Genomic DNA, 26051 nt, shown 5'->3' with positions numbered 1-26051 from the left:
AAAATCAGGAGTGGGTGAAAAATGCAGAAATGGTGCCCGTGTTTCTATTATACTTTTCCTCTGATTGTTCCACTACTGGTTTTGGTTACAAATACTGAGATAAAAACTTCAAATACTCAACATGTGCACATGGCCTTAGAATAGGCGATTGTTTTCAGTGGAGTACCTCTGTAAGTGCATATTTGCTACAGTATAATAATCACAGGACAGGGAAGGGTTAAACATTCAAGTATTTAATTTCTATTGGAAATAATCTTCCCCATATTGATATCAGACAGAAAAAAGTAACCGCCATACACAACACAATCCACTATACCAAAACCAATAATACCACATACAAGACAGAAATACCACCACACCATGACCAGACAACATATTTCCACCACATGACCGAATACAACCACATGCAAGGGAGAAATACCACTACAGCATGACCAGACCACATAGTGCCCGAATAATACCAGATATAAGGGAGAAATATTGCAACACTATGACAAGGCCATATAGTGACTAAATAATACCGCATACAAGAGAGAAATACCACCATACTTTGACCAGACTACACATTACCACCAAAAAGTGACCTAATGCAACCACATACAAGGGTCAAATACCAACACCCCTTGATCAGACCATATAGTGACCGAATAATACTACAATAATGATCATGAATAAAAATCACAATAACACTAATATTACCATCAGTAACATTATACACTACACGGGAGCTCTGTATATAGTGTAAGTGTACAGGTAATGCAGTGATCACCGGTGACATTATACACAGGAATTCTGTATATAGTGTACAGGTAATACAGTGATCACCAGTGATTTCATAAACAGGAGATCTGTATATCGATAATACAGTGATCATCAGTGACATTATACAAAGGGGCTCTGTATATAGTGTATCAGTGCATAGGTAAAACATTGATCACCAATGACATTATACACAAGAGCTCTGTATGTAGTGTAAGGACTTGGGGCCTATCGGGGGATCTCCCGACACCCCGGTGGGCCAGTCCGACCCGGACTATAGATGATTCTGCCTGGCAAATGGTTATATTTATAATAAATTAAAAGAAAAAAGTGGAAGCTCACCAAATTATATTATATTTGTAACCTTAAAATCTAATGCAAAATCACTAAAACAATTTAGATGTAGTATATATACTGTACATCCCCAATATTACTACTGTCAGTGATCCTAGCATAAAGGTGAATGCGTCTGTTATTTTTCCTGGTTTCTGTTCCTAGGCTATTTCTCTGTAGACGTCGCATACACAAGGCTCTGCTCCGCACACATTGTACACACATAGCTTCTCTCCATACATGACGCACACACACGAATCCACTGGCATCATACACACACGGCTCCGCTCCGTACACCTCGTACACACTCTGCTCTGCTCCGTACACCTCGTACACACACGGCTCCGCTCCGTACACCTCGTACACACACACGGCTCTCCTACATCCACACTGTAAACCCCTCCTGACCCCACACATAACCTTCCCCTCACCCAGCACCACGACACCCAGCACAGCAGAGTCCTGCATACACTGAGGAGCTGATCATGTGACCCCTGACTCCTCCCCTCCATGTGACATCATCACAGGTCCTGGAAGCACAGAGCAGCCATATATCTAGTGTGCGGCTCTGCAGGAGGAGGTATGTGGAGATTCCCCATTACTGTGGCAGGGGGCATTAACCCCTTCAGCTCTGACACTTTCTTGGTGTTTTTCACTTGCTGATTTCTATGAATCGTGAGGTTTTTGTTCCTTTTCCAGGAAGTGAGGAAACCAGTCTGCCCTCGGTCCTCGGCCCCTTTCCTGCCCTCAGTCCTCAGCCCCTTTCCTGCCCTCGGTCCTCGGCCCCTTTACTGCCCTCGGTCCTCGGCCCCTTTCCTGCCCTCAGTCCTCAGCCCCTTTTCGGTCCTCGGTCCCTTTCTTGCCCTCGGTCCTCGGCCCCTTTCTGCCCTCAGTCCTCGGCCCCTTTCTGCCCTCAGTCCTCGGCCCCTTTCTTGCCCTCGGTCCCCGGCTCCTTTCCTGCCCTCGGTCCCCGGCTCCTTTCCTGCCCTCGGTCCCCGGCTCCTTTCCTGCTCTCGGTCCCCTTTATGCCCCCACACAGTGTAATGTTTCCCCTTCACAACTCTACAGCAGTGATAGGACACACTATGATCCTCTCTATATTTCTCTTCTCGCCCCTTATCACCATTAACCATTTTTTTCTCCCAAGGCAGGAGTAGTTATCAGAGGGTCGGATGCAGTTAGGGGCGTCTAGCAGACGCTGGGGACAGAAGGGTGCAAGGAGAAATCAGGGAGCCTCCTCTGTATCCAGGACAGTATCTTTGCTGTGTATCAAAATACAAGGGACCCCGTGCATTTTTTTTTTAAATTTATTTAAATAAATAATTCTAAAAAAACCTGTGTGCAGTCCCGTCCCCCCCTTCCCCCAACCAATTTTGACACCGAGTCAAGATAAAGCAGGCAGCTGGGGCTGGTACTCTTAGACTGGGGAGGCCCATGTTTATTGATTCTCCCCAGATTATAAATAGCAGCCCACAGCCACCCCAGAATTTGTACATCCCGATTGCCCTGGTGCGGTGGCAATCGGGATAATATAAAGGGTTAATGACAGCATTGATTTGTCAAAAAATCACAACTGCTACGAAGCCCTGGATTAGAGACCTCCCCAATTAATAATAGTGTAAGTAAAAAGAAAAACACAAAACAGAGAAAAATCCTTTATAAAAAAACCCCAAAACAAAACACTCTCCAATTTATTAAACCCCAAAACACCCCTGCAGTTCTGACTTAATCCACACAAGGTCCCACAATGATTCCAGCTCTGCTAAATCCTGAAGTCACAGTTAACGGTCAAATTAGAAAACGTGACTGCTCACTGGGGCCTTCAGAACACACTGACAAAGCTATAACTGAGACTGGTGACGTTACTGAGTTCACCTGAGGACACAGCTGCGGTTCCCATGGTACACTGTGACCTCAGGTGAACTCAATGAACTCAACTGATCTGAGTTCACTGCATCTCCTGGCAAAAAACGCACCAATAACGCGATGCGGTTTTGATGCATTTTTCTGCCAAGAGATGCAGTGAACTCACCTCAGGTAAACTCATTGAACTCAATGCTGGATTACCGGATTCGGCTATTTGCAAACATTCAGAACTTGGTTGCAGGCATTTCTATGCCAAATCTGCAGCCAACAGTGCTTTATCTGCGCTGGGTATCAAAACACAGGGCAATCTACGCCATTTTTTTTTCAAATTATTTATTTTTACACTTCTGAGATCCAGACAGCTAGTGTAAGGGCAACCAATCACAGACGGTGGGACAGGGTGTGGGCAGGGGAAGCAGGACTGCAACCAGTCACAGAGGGTGGGTGGGCGAAACAGTGCATATTCATGAACTTTAATGATAGGACCAGGAAACAGTCTGACAGCCGCTGGGAGACACTAAGTATAACTCTTCTGCTTTGCAATACTACAGCCCTTACTAACACCATTTTATAGCTCTAAAGTTTGGGTCCCCATAGAATTACATGAGGTTTGGCGTCTGGGGTCAAGTTTGAGTTTAAATCCGGTCCCGAATGGGATTTTTTTTATTTTACGTCTGGCCGGACTCCGCGAACCCGAAAATCTACTGGTTAACCCATCATTAGTCAGGAGTTTTCATATACAGTGCCTACAAGTAGTATTCAACCCCTTGCAGATTTAGCAGGTTTGATAAGATGCAAATAAGTTAGAGCCTGCAAACTTCAAACAAGAGCAGGATTTATTAACAGAGGCATAAATCTTACAAACCAACAAGTTATGTTGCTCAGTTAAATTTTAATAAATTTTCAACATAAAAGTGTGGGTCAATTATTATTCAACCCCTAGGTTTAAAATTTTGTGGAATAACCCTTGTTTGCAATTACAGCTAATAATCGTCTTTTATAAGACCTGATCAGGCCGGCACAGGTCTCTGGAGTTATCTTGGCCTTGACTGTAGGGATGGTATTCTTGGGGTCGTATGCAGTGCCATCCAGTCTCCAAACGTCACGTGTGTGGTTGGCACCAAAGATCTCGATCTTGGTCTCATCAGACCAGAGAACCTTGAACCAGTCTGTCTCAGAGTCCTCCAAGTGATCATGAGCAAACTGTAGACGAGCCTTGACATGACGCTTTGAAAGTAAAGGTACCTTACGGGCTCGTCTGGAACGGTGGAGTACGTTACTTATGGTATTGACTGAAACCAATGTCCCCACTGCCATGAGATCTTCCCGGAGCTCCTTCCTTGTTGTCCTTGGGTTAGCATTGACTCTTCGGACAAGCCTGGCCTCGGCACGGGTGGAAACTTTCAAAGGCTGTCCAGGCCGTGGAAGGCTAACAGTAGTTCCATAAGCCTTCCACTTCCGGATGATGCTCCAAACAGTGGAGACAGGTAGGCCCAACTCCTTGGAAAGGGTTTTGTACCCCTTGCCAGCCTTGTGACCCTCCACGATCTTGTCTCTGATGGCCTTGGAATGCTCCTTTGTCTTTCCCATGTTGACCAAGTATGAGTGCTGTTCACAAGTTTGGGGAGGGTCTTAATTAGTCAGAAAAGGCTGGAAAAAGAGATAATTAATCCAAACATGTGAAGCTCATTATTCTTTGTGCCTGAAATACTTCTTAATACTTTAGGGGAACCAAACAGAATTCTTGTGGTTAGAGGGGTTGAATAATAAATGACCCTCTGAATAAACTTTTCACAATTTAAAAAAAAAATAAAAAAAGAAATAACATTCTTTTTTGCTGCAGTGCATTTCACACTATCAGGCTGATCTACAGTCCAAATGTCACAATGCCAAGTTAATTCCGAATGTGTAAACCTGCTAAATCTGCAGGGGGTTGAATACTACTTGTAGGCACTGTATATATATATATATATATATATATATATATATATATATATATACAGTTAGGTCCAGAAATATTTGGACAGTGACCTAATTTTCGCGAGTTGGGCTCTGCATGCCACCACATTGCATTTGAAATGAAATCTCTACAACAGAATTCAAGTGCAGATTGTTGTCTTGCTAAATTCTACTAAAAAGGGGCTGAAAGCCCGTACTTACGAAGCGCTCACTGATATCCTAATCAGGCACGAATACTAATATTCTTTATAGCAAGATACTATTTATTTTAATAGCACATGAATATATATAGCCAATGGTACATAGGCATAAGAACTATTTTCATAGAATCTTATACAATAACAGAAATATGCATCAACATTACTGTTATGTTGTAGCAATCCTTTCACATCGGAGGGAACTCGAGTTAATGATAAGGAATCAACATGGCATCTTGCATCACAGGAACAGTGCGTACGTACACTTCAATGTCCTGGAAGGTATCCCTAACATTAAGCGAGTTCGGTGTATTTTTATAGGAAAATTTGTAGGTTGTGTTTAAATGGTCACCAGCATGTGACAGCTGAGTCATGTTCATGTAACTTGACCACAAACTGTTGTGGGCACCGGCAGCTTCCTGCACATTTCCTGCACATCCTGCCAGTTGACAACTGACCGACCACAGTTTGACCATAGTGTTAGTGAAATATTGCAATGAGCCGTAAATTTCATATGCAAGCTTCCTTAAACCTGTCTTTAAGCTAACCACAAGTTTCCGGTAAGTGGAACTGTAAATGTTACTTCCTTATTATCTAAAAACTGCTTCAAAACCTGGTTGACATGTATTTCTTGGTCATCATTAGTGAAATATTATCCAAAGGACATCTCTTTGATACTGAATTATTGATAGGTCAAATAATATCTGGGATCACTCCTATCTTTTGATTATGATTCCTATCTAATCACATTCAAACTTCAGTCATATCACATTGGTATCACAATCGGTCCTTGATCCCAGGGATTATTTTCCATCATCAGTATTCCACTAGAAGAAGATCACTCGGAATATACCATACCATGACCAAGAAATATTGTTTGCCACAAATTTTGTTTTCTTGGTTTGTTTAGATAAACATTGAATCACCAATATAATCACTTTCACTACTTTTGTACAGTATATTAAAACTAAAAGCAATATTATCTGAAAAGCTCCCTTGAATATCATGTGTTTTGGCATTTGCTCGATATTCAGAAGAATTATTACACATTACATTTCCCGATATGTTACTACAAGTTTCACTAGTCCCATTTATGAACATATTGGCATAAGGCCATAACATATCATGAATTGTCCTTTCCACTAAGCTGGGTTTAAAAGCATCTACAGTATTTATAGCTGTCCCAAAACTTATTTTTATATTCTCTATAGGGATGAATTCCAGGTTAGTCAGTCCAGTCTTATATCTTAGTACCCAAATTCCTGCCTTAAAAGCCAGATATTGCAAATTGGTGACTGTTGCATTCAAATTGCCTTGCCAGCATGGAAGATTGATCCATCCCACTATGGAAATGGGTACTGTAGTATTCTATAGACGAACACTTCGAGTGTCTTTATCAGCAAGATGATCAGAACAACTTTTCTACTTTAAGATTTCCTCCATCGATACCGGGACATCCAGATAAGGGATACTGGTGGCTGTAACCGAAGAATGTGTACAGATCCAGCAATCTGTGTGTTGAAAATGTGATGGTGTATCAGAAATTCATTCGCCACAGGTTCCTCCTGATGTAGACTTGTCCATCCAACGACCAGAGAGGCAAACATCAAACACAGGAATTTCTCCATCTCATCACTATCGAGCTCTTCCCAGTAACCGATACCATGGATTCCGCTTATTTACCACACCATCTGCAAATAAAGATACACTATTATTCCTGTAAATAATATTTTTCTTGTGGGACATATTCCCACTTCTCCACTCCTGGTCTCATTATCAGGAGAGTAAGATCTTTTCCGACCGCTATTACCGCTGTCTCTGAGGGCGGTCCTTGGAGGTTTTGAATCCATATTTTTGCTCCTACATTTTTAATATTAGATGATCCAAAACCTTTAGTACCCCGTATTGTTAATTCTGCCGGGGCAGTTCCTTCTCTTATTTCAGACAAGTTTATTGGAATTATTAACATCTGAGCCACCTTCTGGTGTTTCATCAAGATCAAAGGTTCATTTCCCAAATTTAGCAGCAGTACCTTGATTTCTCCCTGATAATCTCCCTCTATTACCCCTCCCACCACTATGGCTCCTTTTAACACTAAACTAGAACGAGTGGCTATTTGATCATAATGATCCTTTGGTATCTGGCAACCCAATCCTGTTGAAATTGGTTTTACCTTACCTGGGGGTACCACGACAGTTTCCAATGTACTGAGGTCTAAACCTGCTGAATAAGGTGTCGCTCTTTCTGGTGTGCCCAAACAGCTGTACCTTGTCTTGTCAACTGTTGGACTGACTTGTCTGATGGCTGCTGCTTTATCTGCTTCTGAATTAAACAAACGTTCAAGTGAGTTAGTAGGGACATGAGCATCGACATGAAATACAGTGGTCTTGGTAGATTGAATAATCCCTTCAATGTCTTGCCACACTTCCCTGACCATCTCAAACGCATTTTGCTGTTCCTCTCCCCATTGGAACTCATATTTTTTACTCGTTACTTTGTACAAATGAGCCAACATTTGTCCCAAATGAGGGATATGTTGTCTCCAAAAATCAAACAATCCAATATAAGACTGAGTCTCCTGTTTGGATTTAGGGACCGGAAAATTAATAATTTTCTGTCTGGCATTGGGCAAGATCTCTCTGTGCCCCTTGTTCCACTGAATCCCTAGAAATGTTACCACCGGAGATGGTCCTTGAACCTTGGCATCACTGATTTCCCATCCTTTACTCCACATATGAGCAACCAGTTTTGTCAATTGATCTTTCACACTTTGCTCATCTTGTCCTTGTATCATTATATAATTGATATAATGTGACATCTGCATTTCCTTATGACAAGACATAACCCCAAAGGAGAATTTTCCTTCGATTCGATTAAGAGTCATCCATTTTAGGATATCAATTCCCAAAATATATTCTGGTATAGGAACTACCAGCACCGTGTACTGCTTGATAGGTAAATTACCTATCTTTAAAGCTACCTGTGTCTGAACCCCGGTGATCACTTGACCACCTAGTCCAGCAATTTTTACTCGAGGTCCTTTTATTTTTTCTGGGTTTCCATGAATTAAAGTAGCCTCCGCCCCCGTGTCAATCAAAGCTGGGACTCTTTGAACATTTCCCCCTTTCCAATGTATGCTAAGATTGACGTAGGGACGTTCGTCCCTTTTTATCAATAGGGGGCTTGGCTGGCTACCTATGGTAAATCACTTCCTTCTGAACTTTCATTTACACAGACTTCAGTCTGTGTATTAGCCCTTCCTTCCGTGACCTTTGTGGCCACGGCTGCAGCCAGTTCTTCCCATGGATAAACTGACTGAAAATCTTCCCAAGACACATTCTTTGGGGGTTTTTCCCCTTTTCCCTCTGATTTCTTTACCTTGGGGGTTTTTGAACCCCCTTCCACATTTGTAGTGGTCACTTTCTTTGTGGATAGAACTTTCTGTTTGTACAACTTCCATAATTCTCCTGTCTCCTTTCCATCAATCCTTTCCTTATTGATCCCGGCTTTAAGCAAAGCCTGGAACATGTCTTTGCGAGACACCCTTGGGGCCTCCCCTACTGATTTCTCTTTACAATCAGGATTGTTTGGCTTACTGTTACCGACATGGCCTCCAGGGGACGGTTTATCCCACTGTCCCATATCCTGTAACTCCCTCATCCTCCCTAGAACTACACCGATTGATTCTCCAGTCAGCGCTACAGTTAAGGTTAAATAACTGTTTTGTATGCTGGAGGAGCATGTTTAAGCAGCCTATTTCTTATGCTGGCTTTCAATGGGTACTGGAGATAATCATCATCCATTCCCAAAAGAGGAAGAGCATTCCTCATTGCTTCTTCCTTCAGCCTTTCCATACCATCTTTTAAGGTATACCAAGATTTATCATTGATAGGAAAGTCTGCTTCTCATGGGTATTTGTCCAGAAAAACATGGGCTAAGATCATGATTAAGTTTTGATTACCATGCTCATTATGATCAACAAAATAATTTTTTATTGATCTCTGAATTACTGGGTCCCGAGACATGGTGACAAATTTTGCCACGTCTCCGGCGTCAAAGTGCACTCCACCTCCTCCGAGATCGTGCCACCCTGACCAACCAGGGAATTTCTCCTTCTCCTGGTTTTTGTCTAAACTGTGTTAAAATACTATCAACTTCTCCTTGAGAGTAATCTTCAATGGTTACTCGATTTTTTACATGAGGAATCGTTCTCTCATTTATGATGGCATTACCATCTTCGTCATATTGCAGATTCCCCTGACCATCCCGGACATGTTCCCGGATGATCTCATTTTCTGTCCTCTCTAGGCGCCTCCTTACTGGGTTAGCCTGAATCTTCCCTTTATGGTAATCCTCCTCATCAGATGATGAAGATGAATCCCACACATCCCCATCCCAAGTATCAGGATCCCAGTTTATAGAAGCTGAGACTATACTTTTATGTACTTTGGTTTTATTTACCTTTCCTCTTCTTTTCTTGTACTTATTTTGAGCAATTTTTATGGCAGCTTTTTGTGCCACATTCTGATAATGTTCCAATTTATCCTTCAACAGTCTGGTATTACATTCCAAAACTGTTTTCAGGCAACCTAATTCTATCATCTTTTGTTACATCTGGGAACTTTTCTTCTGCATCTTTAGATTACGCTCATGCATTACACTATATGCACTTGCCAAAATCCAGATGTGCCGTGCTAAAGACACTACATCACCTGCTTTCACAGGGACACTACCGAATACATTCACAACATCAGTAGCTTCACTACCCTTGAGCTTATCCTGCCATTGTTTGTGCCGTGCTAAAGACACTACATCACCTGCTTTCACAGGGGCACCACTGAGTACATTCACAACATCAGTAGCTTCACTACCCATAAGCTTGTCCTGCCATTGTTCTGCCAATCCACAAGACGCTACATCACCTGCTTTCACAGGGGCACCACTGAGTACATTCACAACATCAGTAGCTTCACTACCCATAAGCTTGTCCTGCCATTGTTCTACCAATCCACAAGACACTACATCACCTGTTTTCACAGGGGCACTACTGAGTACATTCACAACATCAGTAGGTACACAACCCTTAAGCTTATTCTGCCATTGTTCTGCCAATCCACAATTGACAAATTCATGTGCTATAAGATTGTAGGGAGCCTCAGTCCAGCATGGGATCTCCACAACAACCTCCTTAACATTATCCTTACATTTTCTGAACATTTTGACACTATGCAAAAAGATTGAAAAATATCTGGAAATTTGCCAAATATATGTTTTTAACTTCTAAATTACAAAAATTCGTTAATTACTTCTTATAGAAGTGATCCTGCCGACTACGCCAATTTATGTCTTGCTAAATTCTACTAAAAAGGGGCTGAAAGCCCGTACTTACGAAGCGCTCACTGATATCCTAATCAGGCACGAATACTAATATTCTTTATAGCAAGATACTATTTATTTTAATAGCACATGAATATATATAGTCAATGGTACATAGGCATAAGAACTATTTTCATAGAATCTTATACAATAACAGAAATATGCATCAACATTACCGTTATGTTATAGCAATCCTTTCACATCGGAGGTAACTCGAGTTAATGATAAGGAATCAACATGGCATCTTGCATCACAGGAACAGTGCGTACGTACACTTCAATGTCCTGGAAGGTATCCCTAACATTAAGCGAGTTCGGTGTATTTTTATAGGAAAATTTGTAGGTTGTGTTTAAATGGTCACCAGCATGTGACAGCTGAGTCATGTTCATGTAACTTGACCACAAACTGTTGTGGGCACCGGCAGCTTCCTGCACATCCTGCCAGTTGACAACTGACCGACCACAGTTTGACCATAGTGTTAGTGAAATATTGCAATGAGCCGTAAATTTCATATGCAAGCTTCCTTAAACCTGTCTTTAAGCTAACCACAAGTTTCCGGTAAGTGGAACTGTAAATGTTACTTCCTTATTATCTAAAAACTGCTTCAAAACCTGGTTGACATGTATTTCTTGGTCATCATTAGTGAAATATTATCCAAAGGACATCTCTTTGATACTGAATTATTGATAGGTCAAATAATATCTGGGATCACTCCTATCTTTTTATTATGATTCCTATCTAATCACATTCAAACTTCAGTCATATCACATTGGTATCACAATTGTAACGTTTAATTTGAAGGTTTGAACAAAAATATCTGATAGAAATTGTAGGAATTGTACACATTTCTTTACAAACACTCCACATTTTAGGAGGTCAAAAGTAATTGGACAAATAAACCAAACCCAAACAAAATATTTGTATTTTCTATATTTTGTTGCGAATCCTTTGGAGGCAATCACTGCCTTAAGTCTGGAACCCATGGACATCACCAAACGCTGGGTTTCCTCCTTCTTAATGCTTTGCCAGGCCTTTACAGCCGCAGCCTTCAGGTCTTGCTTGTTTGTGGGTCTTTCCGTCTTAAGTCTGGATTTGAGCAAGTGAAATGCATGCTCAATTGGGTTAAGATCTGGTGATTGACTTGGCCATTGCAGAATGTTCCACTTTTTTGCACTTATGAACTCCTGGGTAGCTTTGGCTGTATGCTTGGGGTCATTGTCCATCTGTACTATGAAGCGCCGTCCGATCAACTTTGCGGCATTTGGCTGAATCTGGGCTGAAAGTATATCCCGGTACACTTCAGAATTCATCCGGCTACTCTTGTCTGCTGTTATGTCATCAATAAACACAAGTGACCCAGTGCCATTGAAAGCCATGCATGCCCATGCCATCACGTTGCCTCCACCATGTTTTACAGAGGATGTGGTGTGCCTTGGATCATGTGCCGTTCCCTTTCTTCTCCAAACTTTTTTCTTCCCATCATTCTGGTACAGGTTGATCTTTGTCTCATCTGTCCATAGAATACTTTTCCAGAACTGAGCTGGCTTCATGAGGTGTTTTTCAGCAAATTTAACTCTGGCCTGTCTATTTTTGGAATTGATGAATGGTTTGCATCTAGATGTGAACCCTTTGTATTTACTTTCATGGAGTCTTCTCTTTACTGTTGACTTAGAGACAGATACACCTACTTCACTGAGAGTGTTCTGGACTTCAGTTGATGTTGTGAACGGGTTCTTCTTCACCAAAGAAAGTATGCGGCGATCATCCACCACTGTTGTCATCCGTGGACGCCCAGGCCTTTTTGAGTTCCCAAGCTCTCCAGTCAATTCCTTTTTTCTCAGAATGTACCCAACTGTTGATTTTGCTACTCCAAGCATGTCTGCTATCTCTCTGATGGATTTTTTCTTTTTTTTCAGCCTCAGGATGTTCTGCTTCACCTAAATTGAGAGTTCCTGAGACCGCATGTTGGTTGGTCACAGCAACAGCTTCCAAATGCAAAACCACACACCTGTAATCAACCCCAGACCTTTTAACTACTTCATTGATTACAGGTTAACGAGGGAGACGCCTTCAGAGTTAATTGCAGCCCTTAGAGTCCCTTGTCCAATTACTTTTGGTCCCTTTAAAAAGAGGAGGCTATGCATAACAGAGCTATGATTCCTAAACCCTTTCTCCGATTTGGATGTGAAAACTCTCATATTGCAGCTGGGAGTGTGCACTTTCAGCCCATATTATATATATATAATTGTATTTCTGAACATGTTTTTGTAAACAGCTAAAATAACAAAACTTGTGTCACTGTCCAAATATTTCTGGACCTAACTGTATATATATATATATATATAGATGGATAGATTATATATATATATATATATATATATATATATATATATATATATATATATATATATATATATATATATAAAATGTGGATAGAGATATCTATATATCTATATATAGATTCAGGGTTTGCTAGTTTCTCTAGATATGGGGGACAGTTTAAACTCCCTCTGTAGGTTGTGGTATATCGTCAGTTCCTGGGATTTCTTTTTGTCGTTCTTCCAAATGCTAAGATATTCCTCCTTGCTTTTGTCTACTTCCTTCCGGTCTTCACCTTTTATTAGGCCTTTTGTCAGGCCATGTAGGTTGGTGGCTTGGTCAGGCTGACTTTGGTTGTTTTATGTTGGGCGGTTTCATTCTCCTGGGTCTTCCTGGTGTAGCAAGGCTTTGTGATGGTAGGAGCTGGTACTACTGCTATGTGGATGAGCCTTGAATGACAGCAGCTTCTTTTGGATTGCAAGGTGTAGAGGGACTCTGCCCAGCTCTGCTCGGCAGACAATGTTTGATGTGCTCTGGAAGTGCTTGCATAACTCCAGGTGGAATATTTCCGTTAGCCCAGCGTCCCACTTTGACCAGTTTGGGTATGAGGCTCGACGCCAGACTTCATTGACATACAGAAGGATTGGGCCAATGATGGTATTAAAGGTTTTTCTCCAGATAGTTACAGATCTCTTCTGATGGCATAGAAGGCTTTGTATGCCTTTTCTTTCACCAGCTCTATGGTTTGCTTAAAGCTCCCTGATTTGCTGAGTTCTAGGACTAGGTAGGTGTACTTGTTGGTTTCTGTAAGGGGACAGTTGTCTATCATATAGGGAGGCTGGCTAACAGGTCTCTGCTTTCTTTTCTGGAAGACCATTATGTTAGTTTTCTTACAGTTGATAGTCAGTGCCCATGTGATGCTGAAGGTATCTCGGATTTTCAGATTATCTTGGAGGCCTTTCTCAGTTGGTGAAAACAGCACAAGGTCATCAGCGTATAGCAGAAATTTCACCTCTGTGCCATGGAGGTCCTGGTGCTGAGGAGGATTCCAGAGCCACCGCCAGCTCGGTGATGGAAATGTTGAACAGTGTTGGACTGAGGTTGCAGCCCTGTCTGACGATTCAGCTCTGTTGGAAACAGGCTGTCCTCCTTACCCTCACCCTGCAGTTGTCAGTGTAGGAGCTTCGGATGATATCATACGTTTTGCCTCCTATTCCGCTCCCCAACAGTTTTAGGAATAGCAGTGGGTGCCACACTGAGTCAAAGGCCTTCTTGAATTTCACAAACTATTCATAGATCTTCCCATGCTTTGTGTTGTGGACGTGGTTCTTGATGAAGCTGTGCAGGAAGTAGATGTGGTCAGCCGTTTGGTAGTTTGGCATGAACCCTGCTTGGCTTTTGCTCAGTACGTTTTGCTGGGTTTAGAAGGTGAGGATCCTTCTATTCACGATGCAGTTGAACAGTTTCCCTGGGTTGCTGTTGACACATTCCCGTAGGTTGCTGGGTCTTACTTGTCCCTATTTTTGTGCATTGGGGTTTTGAGGCATTGGTTCCAAGTTTTGGGGAACTAGCCAACCTGCAGTACGATATTGAATGGTTTTGTTATTGCAGCTTGGATGTCGGCTGTATTTTAGCATTTCTGGGAATAGTCCATCTGGGCCGCTGGCTTTTTTTTACCTTTCATCAGTGTGATCATTTCGGTTATTTCTAGCAATTTGATTGGTGTATCCAGGGGGCTTTGAAAGTTTTAAAATCTTTCCACCATATCCTTCAGTTTGTTCACAAGCTCTTTTTGAGCCGGGCTAAGGTCTTCACTTGGGTTGTCTTTGTAAAGGTCCTTTAAAATAGTGGAGCCAGATGTTGCCGCTCTGGATGTGGAGGTTATTGCTTAATCACCAGCACTGAGTATAGGGAAATGAGGGTATATATAGACACCAAGTAAGTGCTGATGAAAAGCAGCTAAAAGGGTGAGGAACTCCCCTGGGTCCTAAAAAGAAAGAGAAAACAAAGCAGAGGCGATACATAGGATACCAAATACATCAAGAAGGAATGATAGAAGGTCAGGGAGAAGTTTGCACAGCCTATCAGTTGCCAGAGCAGTGGCCAACATAGCCAGTTATTGGGAGAATGAAGAAGATGTCTTAGGGTACATGCCCACGATCAGCGTCTCCGCATGAGAAAATGACATGCTGCGAATAAGAAACCCGCACCTTAGGCTAGTTTACACAGCATTGAAAAGAAGCACAGTGGGCATGGGATTTATATTAATTCCACTGTGCTAGTTCTGTTTTGCGCAGTGTTTTAGATGCAGCTAAAATATGCTTCTACCAAATCACTACTATTCCTGATTTGTGATGACTGTACCCGAATGGTAAAGTTCTGCCTTCATACCAGATACCTATTGTCCATGTCTCGACTACTAACACGGTCTTCTCAGAGATGTCCGTGTTCAACTTTGGTATTTGGAAGTCAAGCAGTTAGTTTTTTTTCTATTCTTATTATTAAGGACAGAGAAATCTGTGAAATGTTAAAAAACAGCTGTTCAAATTTGCTGGGTATTTACTACAACTCTCATCAGAGCAGCGACACAAGACTGCGCTCACCATTGAGCTGCGGCTCTGATGTGAGCTTTTGTCCCCGGAAAATGTTAATAGTTTTTTACTATTCCAATTCGTTTAAGCTTTGTTTCCCAATATTTCACTGATTTCCCTGCCCTTCCTATCCCTTAAAAATAATTGAAAAAAGATATAGCTTCCCCCCTCTATTTTGATAATCAGACAAAAGTAAAGCAGCAGCTGTTGGCTGATATCAGGCTGGGAAGGGGCCAATATCTAAAGGCCCCGTCACACTAAGCAACATCGCTAGCAACATCGCTGCTAACGAACAACTTTTGTGACGTTGCTAGCGATGTTGCTGTGTGTGACATCCAGCAACAACCTGGCCCCTGCTGTGAGGTCGTTGGTTGTTGCTGAATGTCCTGGGCCATTTTTTAGTTGTTGCTGTCCCGCTGTGAAGCACAGATCGCTGTGTGTGACAGCGAGACAGCAACAACTAAATGTGCAGGCAGCAGGAGCCGGCTTCTGCGGAGGCTGGTAACCAATGTAAACATCGGGTAACCAAGAAGCCCTGTCCTTGGTTACCCGATATTTACCTTTGTTACCAGCCTCCGCCGCTCTCACTGTCAGTGCCGGCTCCTTCTCTGTGCACATTTAGCTGCAGCACACATCGGGTAATTAACCCGATGTGTGCTGTAACTAGGAGAGCAAGGAGCCAGCGCTAAGCGGTGTGCGCTGCTCCCTGCTCTGTGCACATGTAGCTGCAGCACACATCGGGTAATTAACCCGATGTGTGCTGTAACTAGGAGAGCAGGGAGCCAGCGCTCAGTGTGCACTGCTCCCTGTTCTCTGCACGTGTAGCTCCGTGCGCTGGTAACCAAGGTAAATATCGGGTTGGCTACCCGATATTTACCTTAGTTACCAAGCGCAGCATCTTCCACGCGGCGCTGGGGGCTGGTCACTGGTTGCTGGTGAGCTCACCAGCAACTCGTGTAGCCACGCTCCAGCGATCCCTGCCAGGTCAGGTTGCTGGTGGGATCGCTGGAGCGTCGCAGTGTGACATCTCACCATCAACCTCCTATCAACTTACCAGCGATCCCTATCGTTGTTGGGATCGCTGGTAAGTTGCTTAGTGTGACTGGACCTTAAGGCTCTTAACTGCCTGATAATACCAGCCCCCAGCTGTCAGCTTTACTTTGGCTGGTTATCAAAAATAGAGGGGACGCCATGCTTTTCTTTTTTAGCTTTGGCTGGTTTGCAGAATAAGGCGAACAACACGTTATTTTTTAAAAATTATTTATTAACCCCCGCTCTTCCCTATCCTATCTTTCCCTGAGTCTCCCCTGTCTAAAAGTCTAGTCAAGTCTTGTTGAAAACTTTTGAAATGTAATTTTGCACTTTTATGTTCTAAAATGGAAAATCTTTGCAAATAAATAAACAGTTATAAAAAAAAAATATTTATTAATTTTAACACTAGAATACAGTAGACTGACTGCAACCAATCACAGATGCCAGCACAAAGGGTGGGCGGGGGAAGCAGCGAATATTCATTTTGTTTAAACAGCAAGCAAGTGCATAAGTCTGACAGCCATCTTATCTTCGGGAAAACACTGTATGTCTAATAGTTCTGCTTTTACCCCCATTTGCTTCCTTTTGCAGGCCCCTAGCCCTTACTAGGACCATTTTACAGCATTTTAAGTTCAGGTTTTGGAACTCGGGCCAAACACTTGCCTAATGTCCAGCTGAATTCAGCGAACATCTACAGGGCCACTCATACCTAATTCTCATCTTATACAGGTACCCTTAGTTAGCAATTCAACTTGTGTTCAAGTCCTTATGTAAAGTGTAGAATACTTTTAGTGTAGAGTCTATTACGTGGATGCAAGGAACACAGGAGACACGGGTTCTGCAGATTGTTCTTGTATTATTTCATACAAGTAAAAGCACATAGCAGAAGATTGTTTTAACAAGTTACAGAAATCAAATAAGCAGGTATAAACGTCCAGAGTAAAGCAGATGTCTCTATAAACAGTCTCTTTCTTACTTCCTGATGAGCGTCGGTGGTGATACAGGAGGGTACCTGTGTGGAGATGAGCTTCCAGGAATCTGAGGCAGAGGAACCCCTAGCGGAGCAAGAACCGGCTGGGGAGTAGTCAGTACCTTCAGGAGGGTAGGTTATAGACAGGCTGCACACAGGATTCAGAAGCACTGGTCAATCAGCTGAGGCGGCTTAAGCAGGTAATTGGCAGAAAATAGGTTGGAAACGTAGACGCTGAGGAATCCATATTGACTGAAGGCAAGGTGTTGGCAGCAGAACAGGAAACAAGATGGCCAACGGAAAAACACCAGATTAAAGCAAAAATGACAGAAAACATATCAAAAAGTCTGAAAACCTCACACCTTATGAGAGGAGAGAATAGAAAATTTGCCACATTGTATCTCCTCAAACATTTTCCCTTATTATCTCCAGTAATTGTATTATCACACAGGATTCTTTTATGATGTTACATCGTCATCTTCTCCCCATTCAGGTCCCTACAATATCGAATCCTCTCAGTGGAGATCTTCTTTAGAAGAGAATTCTACTGATTGCCCCATGAAGGATGCATAGAGACAGGGACAAGATGACGGAGAGGATATTACACCTCACCCTAGAGATCCTCTTCCGGCTTACTGGAGAGGTGAGAGATTCCGATGACGTCAGCTTACATCATTCTTATCTATGGGAATAACAGATGGACAGAACTGGAGAGGTGAGGACTCTGGAAATGTCTGTAGTGAGATTTATTACTGTGTCTCTCCATAACCAGGATTACACAGTAGTGAAGAAGACCTCTAGTGAGCGCTGTCAGGCCCCTGTGTCTGAGGGATGGGGAAGACCCCTGAGCCCAATCACGGGGCCTCCACCTCACCCCCCGATACATGAGGACATCAATGACCAGAAGATCCTAGAACTCACCTACGAGATGATTGAGCTGCTGACTGGAGAGGTGACACTGCTGGGAATGCTGGGACATTATACAGAAACGCTATGAAGGGATCGGGGGTGACGGTATTATTGTATGTCAGGTTCCTATAAGGTGTCAGGACGTCACCGTCTATTTCTCCATGGAGGAGTGGGAGTATTTAGAAGGACACAAAGATCTGTACAAAGACGTCATGATGGAGGTTCCCCAGCCCCTCACATCATCGGGTAATAGACAGGACTAAATACACACGGCCTATAATTATCTGTATGTAAGGAATGAATTCAGTCCCTGTATGTGTTTCCTCCAGGTCTATCCAGTAAGATGACAACACCAGAGAGATGTCCCCGTCCTCTTCTCCCACAGGACTGTAAACAAGAAGATCCTGATGTTTCTCAGGATCATCAGGTAGATGGAGAGAAGGTGTCATGAAATCTCCCTATGATGTGTAGACGGCTGTGAAGGTCTTGTGCTCCGTCTTGTTTCATCCACCAATATTATATGTTTTATACTTGTGTAATGAGAGCGGTGGAGATGGCAGGATTAGAGCTGATCATAGATGTGACTTCTCCATCTGTCTGTGACTTTTGCAATGTTTGTTTCAGGCTGAAGATCTGAACCTTATTAATACTACAGAGACATATGTGAGGGGTGATGAGCGCTGTAAAGAGGAGATTCCTACATATGGCTACCCAGGTGAGTAGTGACAACTAAATGCAGAGAAGTCACAGATTCTTCTCATTCACCGGCTGTGGCTGCTTTATCGGTGGTGGAGTCCAGAAATATAACAGTATTCCCTCCCTTTGATACGGGTGTGGGAGTTTTGGAATGGTTAGCCACTACGTTACGGGGGCGCCATTTCCATTGGGCGAATCTCCCCCCATGGCTAGGTAGACCCAAAGGGTAAGGGTATTAAGGCACCTTGCATTTTCAGGGACGACCACCACTCCTTTGGTTTACTTGGTCAGTATGGCAATTTTTGTACTTTGCTGTTGTTATTTATGTAACCTTGATTTTATGTTAGTTGGATAAACTTTGTATATTTTATGGGAATCATTTTAATTTATATATCACAGTCATGTGATCACCATTTTGCCGCTAGACCACAACATTCTTCTCCATTTGAAATTGTTCAAATTACTTTGGGCACTGGAAGTCCTTCTTCTATAGAGCTTACAAATTGGAGGATCCACCTGCCCCCTGGAATTAGAAGATGCTGACCCTTACCTGCCCAGATCTGTAAACTAGAAAGCCAATTACCAGCGTACGTAGAATGTGCTGACAAGTTTGAAATTCCTTTGAAGAAAAATAGGATGATCCTCTTAAGACAGTGATCGCTAACCTATGATACACATGTCAGAGGTGACACAGCGAGCCATTTTTGTTGACATATGCGTCAGGGAGCTGCATCCTGATCTATAAGACAAGTAGCGGCCACCGGTGATTTAACTAGGACTGCATATACGGACTCCGAAATGGCCGTCCAGTAGAGACGCACATGCAGTTTTAGTTAAATCACCGCGACTGTGGCTTGTCTTATAGACCAGGGTGCGGCTGCCAGTAATTTGTTTTCTGTATCCTTAATCGGGATCCTGAGTGAGGCGTGCTCACATCCCACGCAGTACGCAACACACCTCTCTTTAACCCAGTGATCTCAAATACGCGAAGCTCAGGCCGCATGTGGCACCTGAGGCAGCTTCTTGTGACCTGCAGGACCCCGACGATCGCAGCCCTATGCCGAGGGCCGCAGCCATCTGCGCTTTACTTTAGATCATTTCTGCCACCGCGCACAGGATCTCTGTGCAGCGCTTCATCAGAGGCCAGCATGTGACGTCGTTGTATGACGTTACCTGCTAGCCTTTGATTGGCCAGAGGCTGCTATTGGTGAATCTCTGCAGAGCTTTCCTCACCACCTCCATGTTGCCTGCAACAGTGTGATGAAATCGCAAGAGTGATGACCTCATCACGCTGCTGCACGCTGGGCCGCGGGATGACACGGTAGCTCACTTCTCTGTTCCACTCACCTTGCTTCCACCACATGGCTAATTTAAATTACGATGACTTAGAAGGGCTTCGCATGCAAATTAGCAGTGTGCAGTGACTGAAGCAACACTTCTGGGCTCCTCTGCTGTGGCTGTGACTGGGGCCCAGTGAAGAGCCGGCCCGGCTAGGGCCCGGGGCTTAATAAAGCTAAGTGGTTATCCCGGGTCCCCCTCTTCACCAGGCCCCATACAGCAGTCATGGTTGTCATACCCTGAATACTGCTCAGCCAGGCACAATGAAACGGGGACATTGTTTCTGGTCACCCGGCCGCTTAGAAGATGGCTATCAGGAATAGACTGGACACTATCTATTCCACTTTCCAGATACCATGGATTGCCTTGCCCTTGACCCTTTAAAGGGAACCAACCACCAGGATTTTGCTATATAAAGTAAAGGCAGTGCCATACTGGCACTAGGATGCTGAATCCAAGCAATGCGTTTCTACTGAAATAACTGTAATCAAAGTTACAGGAATGTACTGCACCTATGATTGGAATGTGCATAGTAGGATGGATTTTGTGGGTCAGCTCCTCCTCCTGCGCCTTGTATGGCATGCCCCCTTTTCTTTATTTAAATATTGCACCACACCGCCAATGCTGCTGTTGAGGACTCTGGAGGAGGACTTTATAGCGAGAACTCAATCCACAAAGCCCTGCCCATGCCAATTAAAGGTGCAGTGCATTATTAAAACTTTGATTACAGATATTTCAGCAACCAAGCATCCAATCTTTCAGCAAAAGGTATTCTTGGATTTAGCATACTAGTGTCAGTATGGTACTGCCTTTACTTTAGGCCCCTTTCACACGTCAGTGATTCTGGGACGTTTGTGCTTTTTTAAAAATGTACCAGAATCACTGACATACGCAGACCCATTATAATGAATGGGTCTGCTCACACGTCAGTGATTTTTCACTGCACGTGTCTCCGTGCGGCGTACCCGCGTGTGCGTGATTGCCGCACAGAGACATGTCCATTTTTTTCTGGCATCACTGATGTTCCACGGACCACGCAGTGGTGTGGTCCGTGAAACACGTGCCAGAAAAAAACGTGCTTTTAAAATAAAAAACATTTTAACTCACCCGGCGTCCAGCGATGTCCTCTGCAGCCCGTTCTCCCTGCTGCTTCTGAGCCAGCTCATTACTGTCGCGCATATTCATTATGCGCGACACAGCCGACCCGAAAGCAGCTGCTGCGGGGGTCAACGCCGGCCGAATGCTGCACCGCGGGAGCGATCAGCACCATGGACAGCGGGAGCGCGCACAGGTGAGTTGTTTTCTAAGTGCAATCACGGGCCACGGAGAACGGAGCCCGGATTGCACTTAGACAACCCATGACATGTGCGTGTTTTACACGCCAGTGAAAAACGTCACTGTTTTTCACTGACGTGTGAAACGGGCCTTATATAGCAAAATCCTGGTGATTGTTCCCTTTAACACCTATACTTGGATCTGGGCTTAAACAGGCACCCCTATACTGGGGCCAGGGAGTTAGCTGCTGGTGTGAGATGGGGGGTGTGAGATGACAAGAAGAATAGTCAGGTAGCATGTTCAGAATCAAAAGGACAGAAAAAAAATACAAAATCAGAGTAGTCAGCAAACAGGTTGGGGTCACAACAGGAAACCAATACACAAGCAGGGAGCTGAGCACAGAGGACTGAACCAGAGGAGAATGAGGCTATATCTGGCAGCTTCCAGCAATATGCTTCACGCTTTAGTAGGGTGCGGTGTTTCTCAATTGGCTAAAGCAGGGAGCTGATTACTGCAGCTGGACTTCACACACCCATACTGCGAGACTGGATGGTATTACAGATTCCAACCTCCATAATGTTTGTGGCTGGACATAGCCTGTGCCGCCCAGACATGCTGTTTCCGATGTCTCCAACACCAGCGCCACCCTCAGAATGAAGGCAGCACTTGCTAACAGAAACAGACATCACAGGAGCAGATGCTAGAGGAGATGTGATGCACCATTTGCTGAATGTTACAGAATGGCAGAAAACCAAAGCAGTAAAACCCTGAAAAGTGGCTCCAGTTTTAAAATTATAACCCTCAGTAATTAATTTATAGGAAAATTTACTTTTTTGACACCCTAGGCACTTTTCAGAAATTAGCACACAATGGGTGTTGGAGCGTGAAAACTGCATATATGCCATTTTATTACCCAACAGATAGTGCCCAGATTGTGCTCCAGGAGAGACACACACACACACACACACACACACACACACACACACACACACACACACACACACACACACACACACACACACACTACATTCAGTGGGTTCTTCTCACTATAACAATGCAAAATACATGGATGCTAACTGTGGTCCACTGCAAGGCTCAGAAACAAGGGGGAGATTTGATTTTAGTAAAGTGGATTTTGCTGGATTGGTTTATGGAAGTCATCTTCATTTACCAGAGCTTTTGAGCCACTAATAATGTGGAAACCTTGATTTTTCTTTGACCGATCAAACAACTGGGTGTAGGCCTTTTTAGGGGGATGAGAAGTTTTTATTGGTATTATTTTTACCTATATAACATTTTTGGTGACATTATATACCAATATTTTGGAGACAAAGTGAATAAATAGTTGAACACAACGCTCTACTGATTTATGCTATGAGGTCTTCTATTAGAGTGTCAACTGTCATTGTGTTAGAGAATAATTACGTTTTGCTACATAACTTCCCATTTTTATGGACATTTTAAGTAGAAATTAAAAAAAAATGAAAGATATTTTGTTAAAAAATAACTGATTTTATTCTTGGCAGATGACTGTACCAGGAGATCAGAGGGACAACTCACATATTCAGTTTTTAAATCAGAGGAACCTGAGATCACACAGAATACAATTAAAGTGATTGCCATTTCGCCAGATATCCCATCATCTCTTCACAGCAAAGATCTATCATTTGATCCTCTGACACAGGTTCCATCTTCTGATTCATTACAGATCACTAAGAAAAATAAAAGTCACAAAAGAGGCATTAAAAAACGAACTGATCTTAAAGCAAAGAAGTCAGTTTCACGTTCAGAATACGGAAATAGTTTTCCCCTCAAAACATCCCTTGTTAGACATGAAAAAATTCACATGGAGGAGAAGGAGGAGAGATTTTCTTGTTCTAAGTGTGGGAGATACTTCAAGCAGAGATCAGTTCTTGTTAGGCATGAGAGAATTCATACTGGGGAAACGCCATATTCATGTTCAGAATGTGGGAAATGTTTTGTAGAAAAATCAAATCTTATTAGACACCAGACAATTCACACAGGTGAGAAGCCTTTTTCATGTTCAGAATGTGGGAAATGTTTTGCACGTAAATCACATCTTGTTTCACATAAGGCAATGCACATAGGGGAGACGCCATATTCCTGTTCAGAATGTGGGAAATGTTTTCCACAAAAATCATATCTTGTTACACACAAGAGAATTCACACAGGGGAGAAACCTTTTTCATGTTCAGAATGTGGGAAATGTTTTGCACAGAAATCACATCTTGTTACACATCAGACAACACACACAGGGGAGAAACCATATTCATGTTTAGAATGTGGGAAATGCTTTACACAAAAATCTTATTTTGTTACACACAAGAGAAGTCACAAAGAAGAGAAGCCTGTTTCATGTACAGAATGTGGGAAATGGCTTAAATGTAAAGCAGATTTTGTTACACATCAGACAACGCACATAGGGGAGAAGCCATATTCATGTCCAGAATGTGGGAAATGTTTTTTATTTAAATCAAAACTTGATGTACACAAGAGAAGTCACACAGGGGAAAAGCCATATTCATGTTCAGAATGTGGGAAATGTTTTGTAGTGAAATCAAGTCTTGATACACACCAGAGAAGTCACACAGGGGACAAGCCTTTTTCATGTTTAGAATGTGGGAAATGTTTTGTAGTAAAATCAAAACTTGTTAGACACCAGAAAATTCACAGAAGGGAGTAACCTTTTTCATACTCAGAATTATATATAATATATTTTTAGAATTTTTAGAATTTTTTTTATCAATTTTACAACATATCAAATACCAAACTAATCATTTCAGCTCAATACCATCCCTCTCCCCACCTCATCTCTGCTTGTACCTGATATGTCTATTAGAATTTAACTATGAATTGGCGTGTGTCCAGGAAGAAGATCAAGAAGGTACCATTGGGTATATTCAAATTGAGATCTTTGTCTATCCCTAGCAGTGACAGATAAAGTCGGAATAAATAGAGACCATAGTTTAAAAAAAAAAAAATTCTGTCAACTTCTCTTTGTTTGTTAAACAACCTAACCGTCCACTTGACATAAAAACATTTTTCGTTTGTATGACTGTCAAAAGAGGTATTTTTTTGGTATAATCAAAACCATAAATAGTTAATCAAAGAGGATCGACTAAAGCAAAACCAAAGAAAATTATACCTCTAAAAACATTAATTTTATTAATATCTAGTTAAAATAACTGTCAGTGAGTATAGACACAAGGGCCATACCCATTTATCAAATCACAGACAAATGTCATAAAGTGCATAAAAGCTTGGTGTGGTTCTGGATAGGGCAGTGAGCAATAGTGTGCGCGATGGTGTCACTTCTATTATAGGGGGGTATAAAGTAAAGTTAATATTTTGTTGTTCAGGGTACAGGGTCTATACTTCCCTAGATTTATCCCTGCCTGACAACGGAGGTAGAAGTCACCTTAATGTTTTGGGTGCCCCCGTTCCGCGTCGGCTGACCCCGTTGCCCCTGTCACTATCACATGACTAAACCCACCACCAGATGCAAGGTGCTGAAGAATATTCACATAGTCATATGTCAAATTAAGTTATCTGTGGTCAGACCTCGATCCCATACAAAAATATATATTTCAATCCCCAATTGCACAATGATATAAAGGGGATACGTATGGTTAGGGTCCTAATCCCACATGTAAATAATTGGCCTAAATATCCGAGTTACTTATCTGCTGGGACTGGTGTTGATCCCATAGTGACAGGTGCAACGAGGGTCAGCCGCCGCGGAACGGGGGCACCCAAAACATTAAGGTGACTTCTACCTCCGTTGTCAGGCAGGGATAAATCTAGGGCAGTATAGGCCCTGTACCCTGAACAATGAAATATCAACTTTACTTTATACCCCCCTATAATAGAAGTGACACCATCGCGCACACTATTGCTCACTGCCCTATCCAGAACCACACCAAGCTTTTATGCACTTTATGACATTTGTCTGTGATTTGATAAATGGGTATGGCCCTTGTGTCTTTACTCCCTGACGGTTATTTTAACTAGATATTAATAAAATTAATGTTTTTAGAGGTATACTTTTTTTGGTATAACCAGTGATCCAACATACTTTTTCTACTCGTCAAGGCCCATATCACAAGGATTGATTTTATTCTTGACATGTTTTGATGAGACTCCTCTAATATATTAAAGATATCCCATTGTGGTGTGAGTGGGAAGCTGATGTTATATGTAGCCTGCAGCTCCAAATGAATACTCATCCAGAGACCCTGTATCTTTATGCAACTACAGAAATGATGGAGGAAGACAGTATTTGCAATACCACATTTTGAGCATGAATAAAGGTGTTGTAGGTGTCATCTTTGAGTGTAAGTGGTGATATATGCTCTATGGCAGGGGTCTCAAACACGCGGGCCGCATGCGGCCCTTCAGGTGGCTTCTTGC

The 26051-nt window shown here is 42.6% G+C and overlaps 1 protein-coding gene and 1 pseudogene across 1 annotated transcript; both read left to right on the top strand.

The window, feature by feature from the left end:
* LOC142312953 (uncharacterized) overlaps positions 1–24765 on the top strand; it is a 35389-nt pseudogene extending 10624 nt beyond the window's left edge.
* LOC142312268 (oocyte zinc finger protein XlCOF29-like) lies at positions 1616–18411 on the top strand. The gene is made up of 3 exons (XM_075351203.1): positions 1616–1672; positions 17896–18045; positions 18175–18411. Exons 2-3 carry the CDS (start codon positions 17968–17970, stop codon positions 18397–18399), a joined length of 303 nt encoding a protein of 100 aa, XP_075207318.1. The 5' UTR covers positions 1616–1672; positions 17896–17967; the 3' UTR covers positions 18400–18411.
* Positions 24766–26051: the final 1286 nt, after the last annotated feature.

The sequence above is a fragment of the Anomaloglossus baeobatrachus genome, chromosome 5 (genome assembly GCF_048569485.1).
Source record: "Anomaloglossus baeobatrachus isolate aAnoBae1 chromosome 5, aAnoBae1.hap1, whole genome shotgun sequence".
Lineage (NCBI taxonomy): Eukaryota > Metazoa > Chordata > Amphibia > Anura > Aromobatidae > Anomaloglossus > Anomaloglossus baeobatrachus.
Note: the sequence above shows the minus strand (reverse complement) of the source record. Positions and strands in the feature narration are given on the sequence as shown.